A 17,298-nucleotide genomic window follows, 5' to 3' on the forward strand; every position below is an offset into this window, starting at 1 on the left:
CGTTGTTCGCTCTCTCATTCGTTGTTCGAACCTTAATTATAAAGTAATTACATAGTTCCCCATACAAAATTTTCTGAGCGAACAACGACTTTTGTACGTTGTTCTTTTCGAATCACTCTCTGAATAACCAATAAATTTGTCCAATCCCTAACAATTGAGAGCATTTGTCGAAAATAAATTAATTTTGACAGCTTGAAAATATTTATAAAATTTTCAAACTTTTTTAGTAAAATTGAAAATGATGAATGAAAAGTAAAAAATTGTCTAGTTTTTATATATGCAGCAGGATGTACATTTTGTTATCTACATAATGCAATATGAATTTCTTTCACCTTGGTTCTAATTAGCGTATAAAACAAGAAACAAATTTGGGGAAAGTCAAACAAAAAATTCTCCAAATTTTTACATGTGACATTTGAATTTAGAAAATATAAAAATGTATGAAAACAACAATATTTTCAGAAAAAATGGAAAACATGAGTTAAAAGTAAATAGATATTGGACCATACTATAGTCAGGAGAAAGAGAATTAATTTTTCTATTTAGATCCATATGTAATTCATGCAAATATGTTAGAATTTTGGTGTAAAACAAGAAACAAAAAGTTTGAAATAAAAAACTCTGATGACATGAATTAAGAATAGTGTTGTATGAACGGGTTAATTCATGTACGTAATTCTGAGAGCGAACTATGTTGTTCGTATGCCGTTCAGAACATGGCATTAGACTTCAATACAAAAAGTCGATTAATCGATTAGTCGAAAGTCGATTTACTTATCCCTACTAAGCGGGGTTTTACATTTATTGGGATCGGGATTGGTGTTGAGAGTTTCTCTCTCTTGAGAGAGTAATTAGAGTTGCGCTATTTTTAATTTTGTAACAAGCGTACATTTTGTACACAAAAGGTACGAATTGACATAAACGTACCAAAACAAAAATTAGATTTTTTATTATTCGTGAATACATTTAAGCTTAAATTATAATATATATTATTTATGCAATTAACTGGTATAAATATTGGCCAATATTTCTCGATAATTATGATTTATTATCATTTGAAGTAGAATTTTAGGTACCTTTTCGTACTTTTTTGTTCCTACCTGTGGTAATGTTTTCCAACACAATTCACATTTTACCACTGAGAGTTTCTCTCTCTCTCTCTCTCATGGTAAATTGAGAGTAATTAGTGTTGCGCTATTTTTAATTTTGTAACAAGCGTACTTTTTGTTCACAAAAGGGTACGAATTTAGCTGCATGTTGTACTAAAAACAAAAAAGTAGTTTTTAGTACACTTGTATGTAAATAATTACAACGGGTATATATTAACCGACAACTCTAGAGAAGTACTTATTGTTTTATGACATTAAATTGGAAAACCCTAAAAATGTTCGCTGCTGCAGTAAACTCAACAATTGTTTTCAAGAATATAAAAAATGTACCATAGTGATTAGTTTACCGGTTAAAAATAAATTTATTTGAAACTGCGAATATGAAACAGGTACATAATTTTTTATATTAGCAATTTGTATACAATATGTAACATGTTCTGAAAAAGTGGAAATAGTGAAAACGAAATTATCAAATCAAGAAATTGCTTAGGAATTTATTGAAGTAGCAAAAATGACCGCTGATATTTTGGATTATAATGAACACGAATGTAAAAACAAAGTAGAAGTAATAATTCAGTTTGGAAACAAGTTTCGTCTTTTTATGAAGTTATAATGTGGAACAAAAATTTAACCGAAATTTGTATTAATAAATATGAAGAAAAAAGTAAATTTTCGTACTTTTTTGTTCCTACCTCTTTAATGTTTTCCAACTCAATTCACAATTTACCACTGAGAGAGAGAGAAACTCTCAACACCGATCCCGATAAATGTAAAACCACGCAGAGAGGAACTCTCAACACCAATCCCGATAAATGTAAAACCCCGCTAACAAGTAGTTGTTATGTTTATTTACTACCAGTAGGAGTTTAATAGTACGTTGCGCGAATTACTGTGATGAACTCGACTGAACTGTAACAATACGGTCTGAAGTTAAAGATTTATTTAGTGTCTTGTGTCGGTCGGCATATGCATGTATGTGTGTGTGATTAAATTAAATACTTAATTAACAAAACACATTGGAATATGGGTTGTGCCGCAAGTTCAGAAGGCGAGGAGCCACAACAAAATCGTCCCAAGTATCGAACTTGTACGGACACATTTTGGCTTGCTGTCTATATATTATTTTGGCTATTTTTGGTAAGTTCTTCTTCTAATATATTGAAGATATAGATATTTACGCGAGTTTATTGCGTAAATCTACATAGGTAAATGATTATGTTTATGTGAACACAAAACAATTTCAAAGTGAAAGTAACATATAAGTAGTGTATTATAACTAATGGCTAATGACTTGAGACTGTTGCGTGATTGTGTGTATGGATGGCGTCATTAGATACTCTGCTATGTGGCTTACCTGTATATTTATCTCTCGGATACAAAATAAATATTTTGAATGAAATATTTTTGTTTATTGTTTTGAATTTTAATAAAATAGGGGGATTAAAAACATGAAGTATAACACTTTTCAATATACTATTTTATTGTATTTGAAATTAGTTTAATGCGTATAAAAATAGTGGTGCTGTAGTTCATCAATATCTTCTAAGAATTTTGGTGTTCCACGCCTAATTATATTTTCATATGGTTATTATTCTTTACTATGAGATGTGGTAATTTTTTTTTTCAGTTTTCTAAATAAAACTTCAAAATTTGTGTAAAAATTAAATAAACGAATGTTTTTACGCTACTGTTGTATTACTAATTGTACACATATTTTGTATATTATTAGTCTAAAATGTGGTAAATTTGCACTGTAAGATGATTCATATTTTTTTATGAAACGACAACAATGATCAAATGAGATGAAATAATAGATGCTGGCCACACAGAATTTCTAAAAAAAGTATTAATTTTTCTATTGTTTATATTATTGAAAAAAATTAAGGAATCAAGGGTTTTCTATAGTGAAATATATGAAATATAGGTATATGCAAATTTGTGAATACAATATCAATCGAGAGAAATTTCCGATTCGATCCAAACCCTGCCCATGGTAATATGTATTTATACCAAGCCTAGATCAAGTCAAGTGTATTTAGTGCAATGAATGAAAAAATTTTGCGCTATTTAATAAATTAAAAAAGTAGATGTGCTATCTTTTTATTTAATTATCGATATTGATATAGTGATAAATAGGTTTACTAGTTTGTACTATGTACGTCGGTATTGACAACTTAATCAGGTTGGCCTATTTCTTTAATTCAATTCACGAATATGTCGTTCTAAAAGTAGACAAATAATTATTAAAAAAAAAAACATTTTTGTATAATATATTATTCTACAATGAAGGCATGACGGCGTAGAAGATGAAATTTACTGTTACAACAGTCGTTTTCCTATTTATTAGAATTATCATTATTAAATTTATCATTTAGCACGTATTTAATGTTACTGTAGAACCACAAATAGTTAAGAAAATGTTTTTATTTTGATTTCTGTTAATAATTACGAAAATTCTATAACATTGTCTAACTTCCATCTTATTATAATATTTTTTAAGAGGTTTCTTTGCGAAATTTAATTTTGTAATCTACAATATATATTTTTGTTTTTTTTTTTTATTTTTGCAGATTGTTATTGCCATATTCTCGTTTGTGTATGGCAATCCTTTGCGAGTCATTAACGGATATGATTCCTTTGGTAATACGTGCGGCGTTAAAAAGAATGAACGCTACCCACAATTTCCCCTTTCGGGCCGCAACACTTTGGATACGCCGCAACTTTTATATTTTGATGTAAAGCATTTAAAAAAATCCCTAAAAGTATGTGTTAAGGAGTGCCCAACAAGAACACTGCTCAATAGCGCTGATGTTAATAACTATTACTTGGAAACACGAAATCATATTTGTCGTTATGATTTTAATATGTCAATATTGGGCGAAAGCGGACAAGGCGATTTAAGTAAATTATTCAATACACTTGGACCGTGTCCGGAATTTCCTATATATGAAAGGTAAGATGGAAGAGACTTTTTTATTCGTTTTATGGTGTCTTCGGAAAATTCTATTCTATTTTGGCATAGCGCAAGAAATAGGTGAAGCTATTTTTTGCTAAAAAAATATTTCGTTGATTTTATATGCCAATCTCCAGAATTAAAGTATGTGGTTAAAATCTTAAAAATATCAAAAATCATGCTGTATCAAATTTGTTGCCAATTTTCGAATTTGATGCGTAGAATCGATTTGTTAATCGCGAGGTATCAAAACTTAGCTCTTATTTTAAAGAGGAATACCATTAATATGATTTAAGATGATTCCAAAAACGATAAACGCGAACAAAAAATTATTTTTCGTATATCGCGGAGTGTACTAGAGGGATATCAATTTGAATATTGCGTGTCGAGTTAATGAATGTGAATTGATTAACCAGAACAGTGGGACTGGATTTTTTCATAATTTCATATAAATGAAGAACCAAACTGAGATTAATATAATTACGAAAAGAGCAACCCAAAAATGTTTGCGCATATTGCAATACATGATAGTGTTCATGCAATTTTATTCTATCAATATTAGAGACCGGTTACGGAATAAATTTCAATTCCATAATTTAGAAGGGTTATTAACAAGGACTGCGCCAAATGAGAACGTATGTATATGCTTTGGAGTATAAGCCTTTAAGCAGTATAGCCTTCTTAAAATAAAACAAAACTTATTACCGAGGAGATTAATATGGTCTTCAAAATTGAGATATGAATCAATAATAACGCCAAGACATTTAAGAGAGTGAACAATTTCTATCGGCTGGAACGTACGATTTCTAAGATGAAAAGTAATAGCCTTAGTCTTAGAAGGATTAATTACCAGACTATTAGTAACCCTAAAGCTTCCGATATAGTAGAGGCATTCCTCTCCTATATGTCAGAAATGCATAAAAACCTTTGTTCTAAATTGTAGTAATATTTATTATGAATGCAAAAAAAAAAATTTCATCAGTTGACATATTTTTGTTAGACAATTATTTTTTTTCTGGATTAATGCCATTGTCTGTTGATATTAGAGAAAGGTGTAGAGATGGCCCGCCGTCTTGACTTGCAATCCGTTTTAGAGCCACGACAAATTGTATAGACTTGGTCTATGTGCCTTAAAGATTAAATTTCAATTTTGATTTCTCTTATGAATTTAACTAGTTGATATAAGTGTTCTCCTTGGTGTTTATTCATGAAATCTTCGACTGAGAGGATATCACTAAAGGCTGGGTAGGTTGCTCTTATGTTGCTGTATTTGGTGTATTCGAAAAGTATGTGAGAGAGTTTCCTCTGAATTGCAAGTGTCGCAGTTATCAGATTGCACTTAAAATTATTTCGATTTAGCATAGGATTTCAAACAAATCAAGATATTGAGTTGACTTAATTTTGTATTGTAAATCCAGACAAATTCAATTAATAGTACGTTTACATTTAACCGGATTTCGTCAACCCAGTGGGTTTGAGTTGTCAGTTCCTTTCTATATATGCCAAATAAATCCTCATGAATTAGGTTAACCCAGTAAAAAGTTCTAATGTATATGCCGTCTAAAACAAGATAATGTCACGATAACAGCTATAGTCTAAAAACGCCTTAGAATTACTTTATTAAGGTTATATATCGTTTCCTTATATTTGATTTCACTTTTTTTTAACAAAATCTGAAAATGTTATTTAAATATATAAATTTGATATATATATAATATATACCCTAATAAATTCTGACAATTTATTTTACTAATGCTATTACCTTGTATTAACTTAATACTGTTACCTTGATTAACTATGCGCAGGATATATTATCACTTTAATTCGTAAAGCATGTACAAAAGTTGTCCTGTAAATTTGTGTGTTCATTTATAAATCATTTGAATGTCAACATGTTATGACATTATAAAATTAAATAGATTTTAGCGACTTTTACTGACCAATACAAGCATATGCATTACGTCTATGTGCATATGTTTGTGACAGGCAAAAGGAAACGAGATAGATACATGGTGCCTTTAAAGAATATGCTTTCTAAGTCGATTTATGCATGCCCGTCCGTCTATCCATGTTAAATCGAACGGCTGGACCGATTTGACTCAAAATGTCTTTCAGTTGTCGGTAATTACGGTGGAAAGTTTTTATGAAAGAAAAATTTGAAAAAAATCCGAGAAAATCTTGCAAGAAATATTTTAAAGAAACCGCTGTTTCTATTAGCAGTCTGTAATTGAAGGGGAAAGGTTTTAATGGAAGGACATTTTTGAGAAAAATCCGCGAAAATGTTGCAAAATATATTTTGAAAGATATTAGCATTTCCACACGTATTATATCGAATCTTTATGATTTCATCTCGTCGTAGTTCCTTTTGGACATATTTTCGACGAAAATTATGGAAAATTCTCAAAATATGTTAAATTTCTACAACCAATTGGATTGTCATTGCCTTGATAAAACTATTGTATACGAAAATAAATTTACATATATTTTCATTAGAGTTAAATTTAATAGTAAAAAACCGAAAAGAGAGAGAGAGTAAGATTAATCGCTATCATTATTTGGCTCACGTTTTCCATAAAATCAATATTTATTATTTTGAAAATATAAGTTATGTTATGTGAAGAAATTTGCATGGTATGTATAGGTTGTGAAAATGTTCTCAAATAAAACACAGTAAGACATGGTAAAGTAAAGATTAAGCCTTTCCATTATGTGGAGCCTATACCAAAAACTATACCGGCAATTATGAGGGAAGTTTCTTACCTTATGTAGAATAACGAGTTAAAGGCAATTAAATTGATATTTTTTACTACTTTCCAAGTACTTAAAATAGGTAGGATGAGCATGCTTAAAAACGCACAATAATGGAACAATAATGGTTTTTACGAAGAAAATCTTGAGAAAAACATCAAAAAGTCGGGAATCGGGAAAAGTTGAATCTGGCAACATCATGCCTGAGTAGACGTGTGTTTTTCATCTCAGCTGATCGTTTGCTAATTTCTATTGGCATTAAAACAGAATTCGAAAAAAGTTTTTATTTGGCGCTTATTATCATCCTTTTAAGAAAATAAACAAAAAACGCATGAAATTTAATGAAAATAAGTTTATATTTCAACTGTGGTTAAGTTGTTGCGTAACTGTTTGGTCTCTTATTCCTGTTCGCGTTACTGTTATAGCTGGAGTTGTTGCTGCATATTTATTCAATTGCTGTTGTCCACTTTTTCTTTACAAAATCGGCTATTAAATGTGGGTTTGTAATGACTCCATAACGAAGACGCAAGGAAGTGTTATGTGCAGAATATATATGAAATGGATTCATGCTACATTTGCCAATGTGAGCGACAAGGAATTTACTGCTTTGCGAACAATGAAGACGACACCTTTTCCATATGTTATTCAAAACATATCAAATGTAATTCGAGAATTCCATTTGCAATTCACAACATATAATTTGCAATTCGAGAATTTCATTTGCAATTCGTAACAAATCAGTTGTAATTCGAGAATTTCATTTGTAATTTATAGAATACCTTTCGAAATTCATAGAATTCCATTTGAAATTTATATACTTCCATTTGAATTTCCAAGGAATGCATTTGAAATTCATAAAATTCCATTTGAAATTCAAATAATTCCATTTGAAATTTAAAACATTCAAATGGATTTCTTTGAATTTCATGTGAAAAGTTTAAAATTACAAATAAAATGTTGTGAATTGCTAATTAAATACTCGAATCCAAATGAAATTCTCGAATTGCAATTGAAATGTTTTAAATAACACTTGATTTGCCATGCGAGCAAATAAAGTAAAGTTGCGTAGAAGAGGAGATTCGTAACCTAAATGCAAAATTTGATGGTTTTATTTTATTCTGAATAAAATTCCATAAAATCGGCTCTTGATGATATAAATAAGGAAATGTGCGCCTGTTTATCAGAACTGAATTCACTGCAACGACAGAGTAAAAGAATTGGAAATTAATACAAATTCGAAAATAGCACAACCCAACTACTACATCGCAGATTAAACAGATCCAACTACATTATTGGTGGCTTACCCTCAGGGCTCAGAGATCTATATGCCCCAGTTTTATCACTAGCTAAATTTTTCAAAGTACCACTTTCTGACCAGGACATTAATTATGTTTGTTACATAAGCAAAAAACACAAATTTTAGTTAAATGAATGTGTCTGCCATGCCATGATGCATCGCAGACTAAGAATACTTAAGTACCAGAACCCTCAGAACCTGTGATATTTTAGATGGTGTAGGAGAGGATCTCACAAATCGAATCTACTTAAATGAACATTTTTATCTAGCAGCTGCAGAACTCAATACTTTTTGTAAAAGACTCCGCCGACAAAATATAATTTCTAAGTTTAGAGTTTTGAATTCTGACCAACTGCAGGCTAAATTAGTTCTGAGCAATGGTAACGAAATATATGCAGATGCTACAAAATGTACCGCTTTACTGGGTGGAGCTGGTATTACGCCGTATCTGAAACGTGGCTCACTGCCGATATATGTGATAAATCAATTTCCATATAAACTCTGCCGAAATGATAGGCAATTTTCAGCAAGCGGCGCAGGAATTTTTGTGTGCATGGACTTACGTACAAAACTGTATTTAAATGTTCTCTACATGGTTGCGAATCGCTGTTTATAGAATTGTGTTTTGGAAATACTAAGCTTCTGTTTGGTGTGATTTACTTACCAAATTGAAATCTATATGATTTCTATTTTCTGACTACCCACATATTGTAATTTTGGGCGCTTTTAATTTCAATTTATTTGATGGGTCCAAAGCTAGTACTTTTCGATCCCTTTGCGCTAGGTATAGCATGTCTATTGCCCACAACTCTAAACCGACGCACTTTGATTTGGCTAGATGATCGACGTCTCTAATAGACTATATGTTGGTAAGTGAAGTTTCTCTTGTAAATCATCACAATCAGGTCCAATGTCCGTCCGTCTCAGATCACGCTCTCATATTTCCGACATGTTGTTTCAACTATAATCAGGCATCCGAATTTATGATATACCGGGACTCTCACAATTTAATTGGGAACTTTTCTTCTTCTTCTTAAATGATTTTGACATGGAAGTCTTATTGGGTGAGTCTGATTTAAAATATTCTTATATAAATATCTTACTTCAAAATTTATATTCTTGTGCACCCGTTGTAAGGAAGTTATTAAACCTCGGGTAGATGATTGGTTTGAGGCCAGGGAAGTTGTTTTTGCGAGATTGCTTAGCGATCTAGATTTTTCTGCATTCCAAACTGATCGCTGTGCCAGAAATTGGTTAACGTATTGTAAATATCGAAATAGGGCCAGAACTGTTATTCGTAAGGCTAAAAGGAAACACTATGCAACTCAATTTGGCAAGATGAATGCGTCAGGCATTTGGAAGTTATTGAAAAATTCGGGATGCATCAAGTGTGACAGTGCTGATTTTAATATTGATGTTAACGATATTAATAATGCCTTTGTTAGTTGCGATTCGGGATCTGAAGAGGAACTTGACTTTAGCCGACATATTGACTCTAAGTCCTGATTTATATTAGGCGAGTTTACTTGCGGCAATGTTTATCGTTCTCTTTTGAACTTGCTCCATGCGTCTATACAAGGCAATTCGGTTTCCGCAAGTAAACTCGCCTAATATAAATTGGGACTAACTCTTGCTTTTATTTTCAGTCTGTTACAAATGTTTTAGTTTTTGAGGCTCTAAATCAAGTGAAGTCTAGGTCTGTGGGAGTTGACGAAATACATATCGATTTTATAAAACTTATCTATTCCTACATTTCGGATATTTTGTTGCATATTGTGAATTATGTCCTTATGAGTTCCACATTCCCTCAGTTGAAAAAAGCTCGAATTGTTCCAATTCCAAAAACAAAAAATTACATGCCCTGATGATCTTCGCCCGATTTCGATACTTCCAGCCGTATCTAAAATTGTGGAAATAATGAAAAACCAGATTTTAGAACATGCATCTAGACTGATATGTGATACCAAATTTGCATTTCGCCGCGGACATAGCACCACACACTTACTTTTAAAAGCGACAGATTGCATACGTAAGAATACCAATTATGGATAACTGAGTGTTCTTATATCTATCGATCTATCAAAGGCCTTTAATTCTATTAATCATGTCCATATGATTAAAAAACTCTCTTATCAATTTTAACATTGATGTTAACGATTGCAAGCTTATATATTCCTACCTTTGTGGCAGATCGCAGTTTGTGTCTGTAAACGGTTGTGAATCCGGTACTATTGAGCTTCACAGTGGCATACCGCAGGGCAGTGTATTAGGGCCACTTTTATTCATCCTATAAGTAAATGACCAGCTCGGAATTGTGTGAGACCTTTCAGTTCGCTGATGACATTTTCTTGCTTTTTAGTGGACCCAGCGAATTTCCATTGTTGTTCGAAAGTCGCATCAATATGTGTGATATAGATAAATTTTCTCTATTTAAATTAATGAAATAATTATATTAATAATTAATTTGAAATGTTTGAACTCAGGTCTTAATTTACTATGAAATATGTTTATATGGTCAAAAATGGCCTTGTATTGCGGAATGAATAACATAAAATTAGAATAATCGAACGTTATGTTAGTTACATCGTTTATAACTCAAGAACGTCTACACCGATTTTTAAGATTCAAAGGACTTATAAATCGTATGTGGTCAGAATAGGAAAATATGCAAAGTAATTGTGAGATTCCGCACAAAACAAATATATTAAGTAATATTTACAATTCCCCAATTTTTGTATCGAGCTTTAATGTTTAAAAAATTTGTTGTTTTTTAAGACATATGGTTTTTGAGTTACTTAGATCAAAACTTCTAATTTAAAGAAAATATGTGTATGTTCTAATACTAATAATGCGATAATTAATATCGATGAAAATAATGGTAATGATAGCATTATTAGTATTCCCGTCAGATATTTGATTTTCATATTTGTCAAAAAAATTTATTATTTTTTCGACAATGTTTCTTTTTTGCCGACAACTTAAAGTTTGATTGTGGACCTATGTAACCTTAAACAACAACTTATTCAAGAGTTATAGTACGTTTACATTATACCGTATTTCGTTAACTCAGTCGGTTTCAATTGTCAATTCAATTGTATACATGCCAAATAAACCCTCATAAAGTAGGTTAACCCGGTAAAAAAGTTCTAATGTAAATGCCGTTTTAAATTGAAATCAAGTTGTCAAACAATGTGAGGATATAACAAATCCGATTACAAAATTTCACTATTTAGAGTTAAGAGTAAAACTGGCATTTACAATTAAAAGAAGGTATACGGTGTCAACATTGGTCAAACTTTTTCCCTTTAACTTTCAAAACATATACAAATCTATAACGGCAATCTGAAAACCAATTAACAATTTGTTTAAAAATTAAATATACCTATAAATGAGCGAAAACCACTAAATGTCTATGCCCAATCTAAAATTTTTCGAGTTATATACTGATTTCAATATAAAAATAAAAAGGACAGTAGGACATGGACAAAATGATATAATAAAGAATTCATCAAGAAGGGACAAATAAGATAATGTAAAAACGTGGGAGCAATAACAAAAAAAAGGCTTCTATTGAAAAAACATGTAGTGGAATAAGTTCTACCAAATTATAAACTGTTACTTGGTCCTGCATTGCACTGCACTGAAGTTAATATAAATTATTCTGTGGCAAGTTTCGTTAAAATCGGTTTAGATATAAATATATCTCTCACATATTTGTTTTATTTTCAGTTCACCAGTTCTACATCGTTGCATGCCAAAGAGCAAAAATGCTCCCGTCAAAGATATGTACAATATGTTAAACTCTTGGGATGCTGCTCAACAATTTTTGGGTGATATCTATTCGACATGGCATTTTATTGCGATTATCTGTGGATTAGCATTTTGTAAGTATATACATACATCGATATATACATACGTGTACATACAAAAAAATTCAAATACTTTATTGATTATTATTAAAATGATTCTTCATTGACAGTAATTTCAATTGCATTGGTCATTTTAATGCATTGGTTGTCACGCATTGTTTCTTGGCTGATTTGTGTGCTGGTCATTGTGGCCAGTGTTGGTTTAACTGGGGCCTTATGGTATGTAGCATTGTGTGTGTAATAATTGGCGAAATTATTTTCACTTGCACTTGTTTTTAGGTATGCCTACTATTCCATAAAGAACAAGCAAAAAATTAATGTACAATTCTCGTACTTGGAGGAATTTACAAGAAATGAACAAGCGGTCTTTACATTGGCAATCTTGGCTACTATAACAATGGTAGGAGGCGTGACATTGACAATTTATTATGTATGTAAACCTATATTTAAAATGATTCACTTTTTTCTCTTATTTACAGATTATTTTAGTCGTCATTATTTATTATTTGAAAAATAAATTATCCGGTTTGACAGCTCTATTTGAGGAGTCTGGCAAATGTATGATGAATTTACCAGGTTTAATTTTTGCACCCCTGTTGGCGTTTGTTGTTTTAGCATTATTTTTAGCATTTTGGGTGTTTGTGGTAATCTGCATTGTAACCGCAAGTTCGCCCGGAAATAGCAATCCATTTGCTCCTCTCGACAATACGGCATCACAATCGAATGGCATAACTGTTAATTCAACTCGAAGTAAGTAAATACAATTTTATTAAAAAAAATAGCTTACCTTATCATCATACTACTTAATTTTGATAATCCATAATACTAAAAACGTACTACGGAATTTACATATACCACAAAAATTCATATGTAAGTGAATAAGATTTGATTTTGTTTTAAAAACAAAAATCGGCATCAACATAATGCAATTGTGTAAATAGCGAATTGGTTTACTAGCCACAACAAATTCACTTTTATTAAAAAAATTTTAACACAAGCTTTTGAGGTAAATTATATAGCACTATACTCTTAATAAAATATTGGTTGGTGGTGCTTTGATATAGAATCTATTGAAATAGTTTTAAAATGTTCTTATTTCACAATTGTTGAGTACTGGAACAGACCAATTGTAAATTATTCAAGTAAAACATTTGTTAAGTTCGGCCAATTGATCGGAATGGGGGCTATGCCATGGTAAATTGTTGATAGGAAGATTTGACAACAAATGAGAACCCCAGATATCTAATTTGACTAAATTGGAGAAAGTTGATAAATAATGGTATCCAATGCTAATCCGTAAAACTAATTACATTTTAAATTGGGAGACATTTCAATTTGGGGGATATATTTTTTCTCAAATTATTCATGATCGGAGGATTTTGGGTATCTTATATGGGGACTATACAAATAAATGTAGATCGAAATATTATCAGTCTTATTCTGGACATCAATTCCCTTTGAATATTCTGAACCAGAACTCGCAGCGAATTTTTTCGAACCAAACAAAATGCCATTGGAAATCCTTTTGATAACGACTTAAAGACAACTTGTGTGTGAGAATCTGTCTCTCTAGAAAAAATATTAAAAATTATGGAAAAACCACATAGTCAAATATGCTATGATGAGCCGATTAACAGTGAAAAAGTCAAATAAACGGTATGTTCTGGAACTCACGGTGTGTTCTTTTCACTTCACACAGACACTTCACCACAGAAGTTATCTCCTGTTCTGCATCTCACGTGAATTGAAATTTTCGAACTGCGACAAAAATAAACGCTGACGTAATACTTTGCAGAAATAGTGTTACAATACAATATAAACTGTATTCGTTTTTAACATTGTTTCTGTTACTTTTTAGTAATTTCGTAATTATTATAATTATTATTTTATAATATTTTATTATTCGCAACATAAAATATATGTATGAAAGACCCTTTGGTATCATTAATTTGTTGATTGATTTAAGGGGAACAGTTGGTAACCCTATCTTGTACGATGTTATTTCAAATCAGCTGTTTGTGTTAAGCGAGAGATTCATTCGGAATAAATGCAACACAAACCTAAGTATCTATTTATAATTGAGTTTTAAAGCCGTTTTATCTTAATTTTGTGATTTTAAACAAATTATACACAATAATAACATATTAATCTAACATCATGTGCCTTATTTATTTCAAAAAATATAGAAAAACATGAATACACCCGACTCTCACTATGGAGTAGTTCAAATTCAATTAATTTTTTTTAATGTACGTATGTATGTTAATTTTTTTTATATTTGTGATACAAATTACACAACTCATTTTTATATATAATAATTTTCCATTCCATTCCTACTGGAGTAGTCATAATCCAATTAATCAAATTTTTTAATCATAATCTATAATAATCAAAAACTTTTTTTTGTAATTTAATCGGTATAATATTCATTAGTAGTTCAATACCCCTCCCTTTTACATTTAAGCCGCTTAATACGATAAATTTTATATTTAATTGTGAAATGTAGCTTACAGCCTTAAGGTCGAAAGACTGGGCACTATGAAATATATAAATAAATAAAATAAATAAATAAAATGTAAGTGTAAAGAATACACTTCAAATGGGTGTAAAGTGTGTTACAGAACACCTCGGCGTGTGCTCAATACACTTCTGCCGTTAAAGTAAATGTCAGAACATGTCCGAAAAATTATGAAGCTACAAGAAAATATTTTTTTCTTTCAAATTTTTCGTGTTTATGATTTGAAGGACGAAATCGAGGAGGAGGAGCATATCATAATTGGACACTTTAAGAATTTGGAGAGAAAAAAATATCGAAATTAAATAAAAAGGCACACAATTATGTAATGAAATAATAAACTGCGAATTAATTTAATCGCAGATTTCTTCCCATTATTTGCTGTATCTTCGACATGGTTCAATGTGGTTTTTGCCATCGTAAAGAAATGCTCTTTTTTTGTAATTTGTTGTAGTTGTTGCATCAAAACAATAAACACCGGTTTTACATGCTGTTGTATGTTGCCATATTTTCAAACTTTAATTTATATTCTTTTAATTACAAAATAGTTTTGCAGTGGATTCTTTATATTTCACATTTATATTGTTTTAAAGCTTAAATAATAATAAAATGTAACTTTTTTTAATTCAATAAATAAAATATTGAAAAATATTACAAAATTAAATTACAATGGGCCAACACACATTGCAATATGGCAACACGAATCTTTTCAACCACCATTTTCGAAAGTTAGAATCCGCATCTCGTATTTTTTTGAATATTTTGGAATACATTCGGAATAAGGCGAGAATGTGAAACCAAAACATTTTTCACAAGCGAGATATCTCATTATAGAATTGTAATATATATGTATACAAATATTTTTAGGTGTTGCATACGTAGTGACAAACTTCATGTAATATAAATTAAAATTAAATTAAAATTATGTCTACTTCGAACTTTAAACATAGCAAGCTGCTTTACACATTCACGTACTTTAATTTTTATATCTCGTATTTTAATATTTTAAAATAATGTTTTTTTCCACGTTCATTGAGTTTAAAATATTACATTGCACGACTTCCATTTTTCTCTTGCTTGGCAGCGGATGACCACATTTCAAACTTATATTAAGATATTGGATATTCTAACACATAAAATATTATCGATTCTTGTTCGTTCATTTATTGCCTAAGCATTATTGATGGTATTATTATACACATCTACATTTCTTTTTTTCAAATTATTAATAATTGGTATTTTTAGTCTTAAGCAATTCGGAAGAGCATTTAAAAAAATCTTTATTGCAATCTATTTCTTTTATTGTAGGATACATAAATAATTGTATTTCACTTAATAATTATTAGTACTTTGTAAATAAAAATTGTAACTGAGACTCGCGATTTTATATATACACTTTTTATTAATACTCATAATACATGTATAATTGGCCTTAAATGGCTTTAAATTGAAATATTAAATATCAGTATTTCTAATTATCCTTATTTATTTTATAGGTTTCATACCCATAGAATATACCGAAGCGAAAACAATCAAGAGTATGTTCTGGATATATGTTGTGGGTCTTATATGGACAACGGAATTTATTTTCGCATGCCAACAATTTGCCCTGGCTGCAGCTGTAGCTTTTTGGTATTTTGATAAACCAACAACAACACCCACAATATACGCCATCGGAAGACTGATAAAATATCATTTGGGTACAGTTGCTAAAGGCTCGTTTGTTATAACAATATTCAAGATACCACGTTTAATTTTGACATATCTTTACGCAAAGTAAGTTCTACTCATATGGAATGGAATTTATGGTGATTCCATTCCAAAATTCATGTAAATTTTTTTCGTTGCAGATTAAAAAAAGGCGAAGACAAAGGTTCTGAATGTGCTGCATGCTGTCTTAAGTGTTGTATTTGCGGTTTTTGGCTATTGGAAAAATTCATACGTTTCCTTAATCACAATGCATACACCGTGGTGGCCATAGAGTCCATCAATTTTTGTCCAGCGGCAGGAATCGCTTGGAATGCCATGGCCACCAATGCATTACAAGTTGCCACAATTAACAGTGTTGGTGATTTTGTATTGTTTTTGGGAAAAGTAATGGTGGCCGCCATTTCCGGTCTTATTGGCATTTTCATTTTAAAGGATAGACCCGGTGTCAATTTCTACATGGCCCCGGTAATATTAATTATAATATTTTCATTCTTTATTGCTCACATTGTATTGTCTCTGTTTGAGGTAAGTTCAAAGTTTTTAAAGGAAATCTAAAGTGTAGTATATGCGATTATTTCTTTTCACTTAAAATAGATGGTTGTGGATACACTTTTCCTGTGTGTATGTGAAGATAAAACAATTAACGGTCGTGCTGGACGCTGGGCCCAAAGCAATTTAGCAAAATTAGTTGGCGAAGAACCATTACAGCCAGGAGAGGAACCGCCCATACAGGTTGTTGAAATGATGCCTATTAACAAACAACCATTCAGCACATCGAAAAGGCCTGGCATGATAGTACCTGACGGGCCCATGGAATCACATGAATAGATTATATGAATACACACTATAGTTGTAATGAACAAATTTAATTTAAAATTATATACGTACATATATACTGAAAATGACAATTATATTTATATACACGTAACTTATTTTCAATCATGTTTAAAATTTACTAGCTTTATGGAAAAAAATCCGCACAATTTTTTTTATACATATGTATATATATATATATATAAGATGAGAAAAAATTAAATTCATTTAGAAATGTGTGTTTTGAATCTCTCATTGTGTTCCATACTAACAAAACAAAAAAA

The 17,298-nt window shown here is 30.7% G+C and overlaps 1 protein-coding gene across 1 annotated transcript; it reads left to right on the forward strand.

Moving 5' to 3' along the window:
* The first annotated feature begins 2,124 nt into the window (after positions 1 to 2,124).
* LOC133323905 (choline transporter-like 1) lies at positions 2,125 to 17,033 on the forward strand. The gene is made up of 9 exons (XM_061532807.1): positions 2,125 to 2,246; positions 3,680 to 4,062; positions 11,837 to 11,991; positions 12,087 to 12,195; positions 12,256 to 12,376; positions 12,456 to 12,726; positions 15,988 to 16,267; positions 16,342 to 16,726; positions 16,796 to 17,033. The coding sequence occupies exons 1-9, from the start codon at positions 2,133 to 2,135 to the stop codon at positions 17,027 to 17,029; spliced, it is 2,052 nt and encodes a 683-aa protein (XP_061388791.1). The 5' UTR covers positions 2,125 to 2,132; the 3' UTR covers positions 17,030 to 17,033.
* The last annotated feature ends 265 nt before the right edge of the window (positions 17,034 to 17,298 follow it).

This window comes from Musca vetustissima, unplaced genomic scaffold (assembly GCF_032173495.1).
Source record: "Musca vetustissima isolate MV318-11 ecotype Yass unplaced genomic scaffold, APGP_CSIRO_Mvet_v1 utg24669, whole genome shotgun sequence".
NCBI classification, from domain to species: Eukaryota; Metazoa; Arthropoda; class Insecta; order Diptera; family Muscidae; genus Musca; species Musca vetustissima.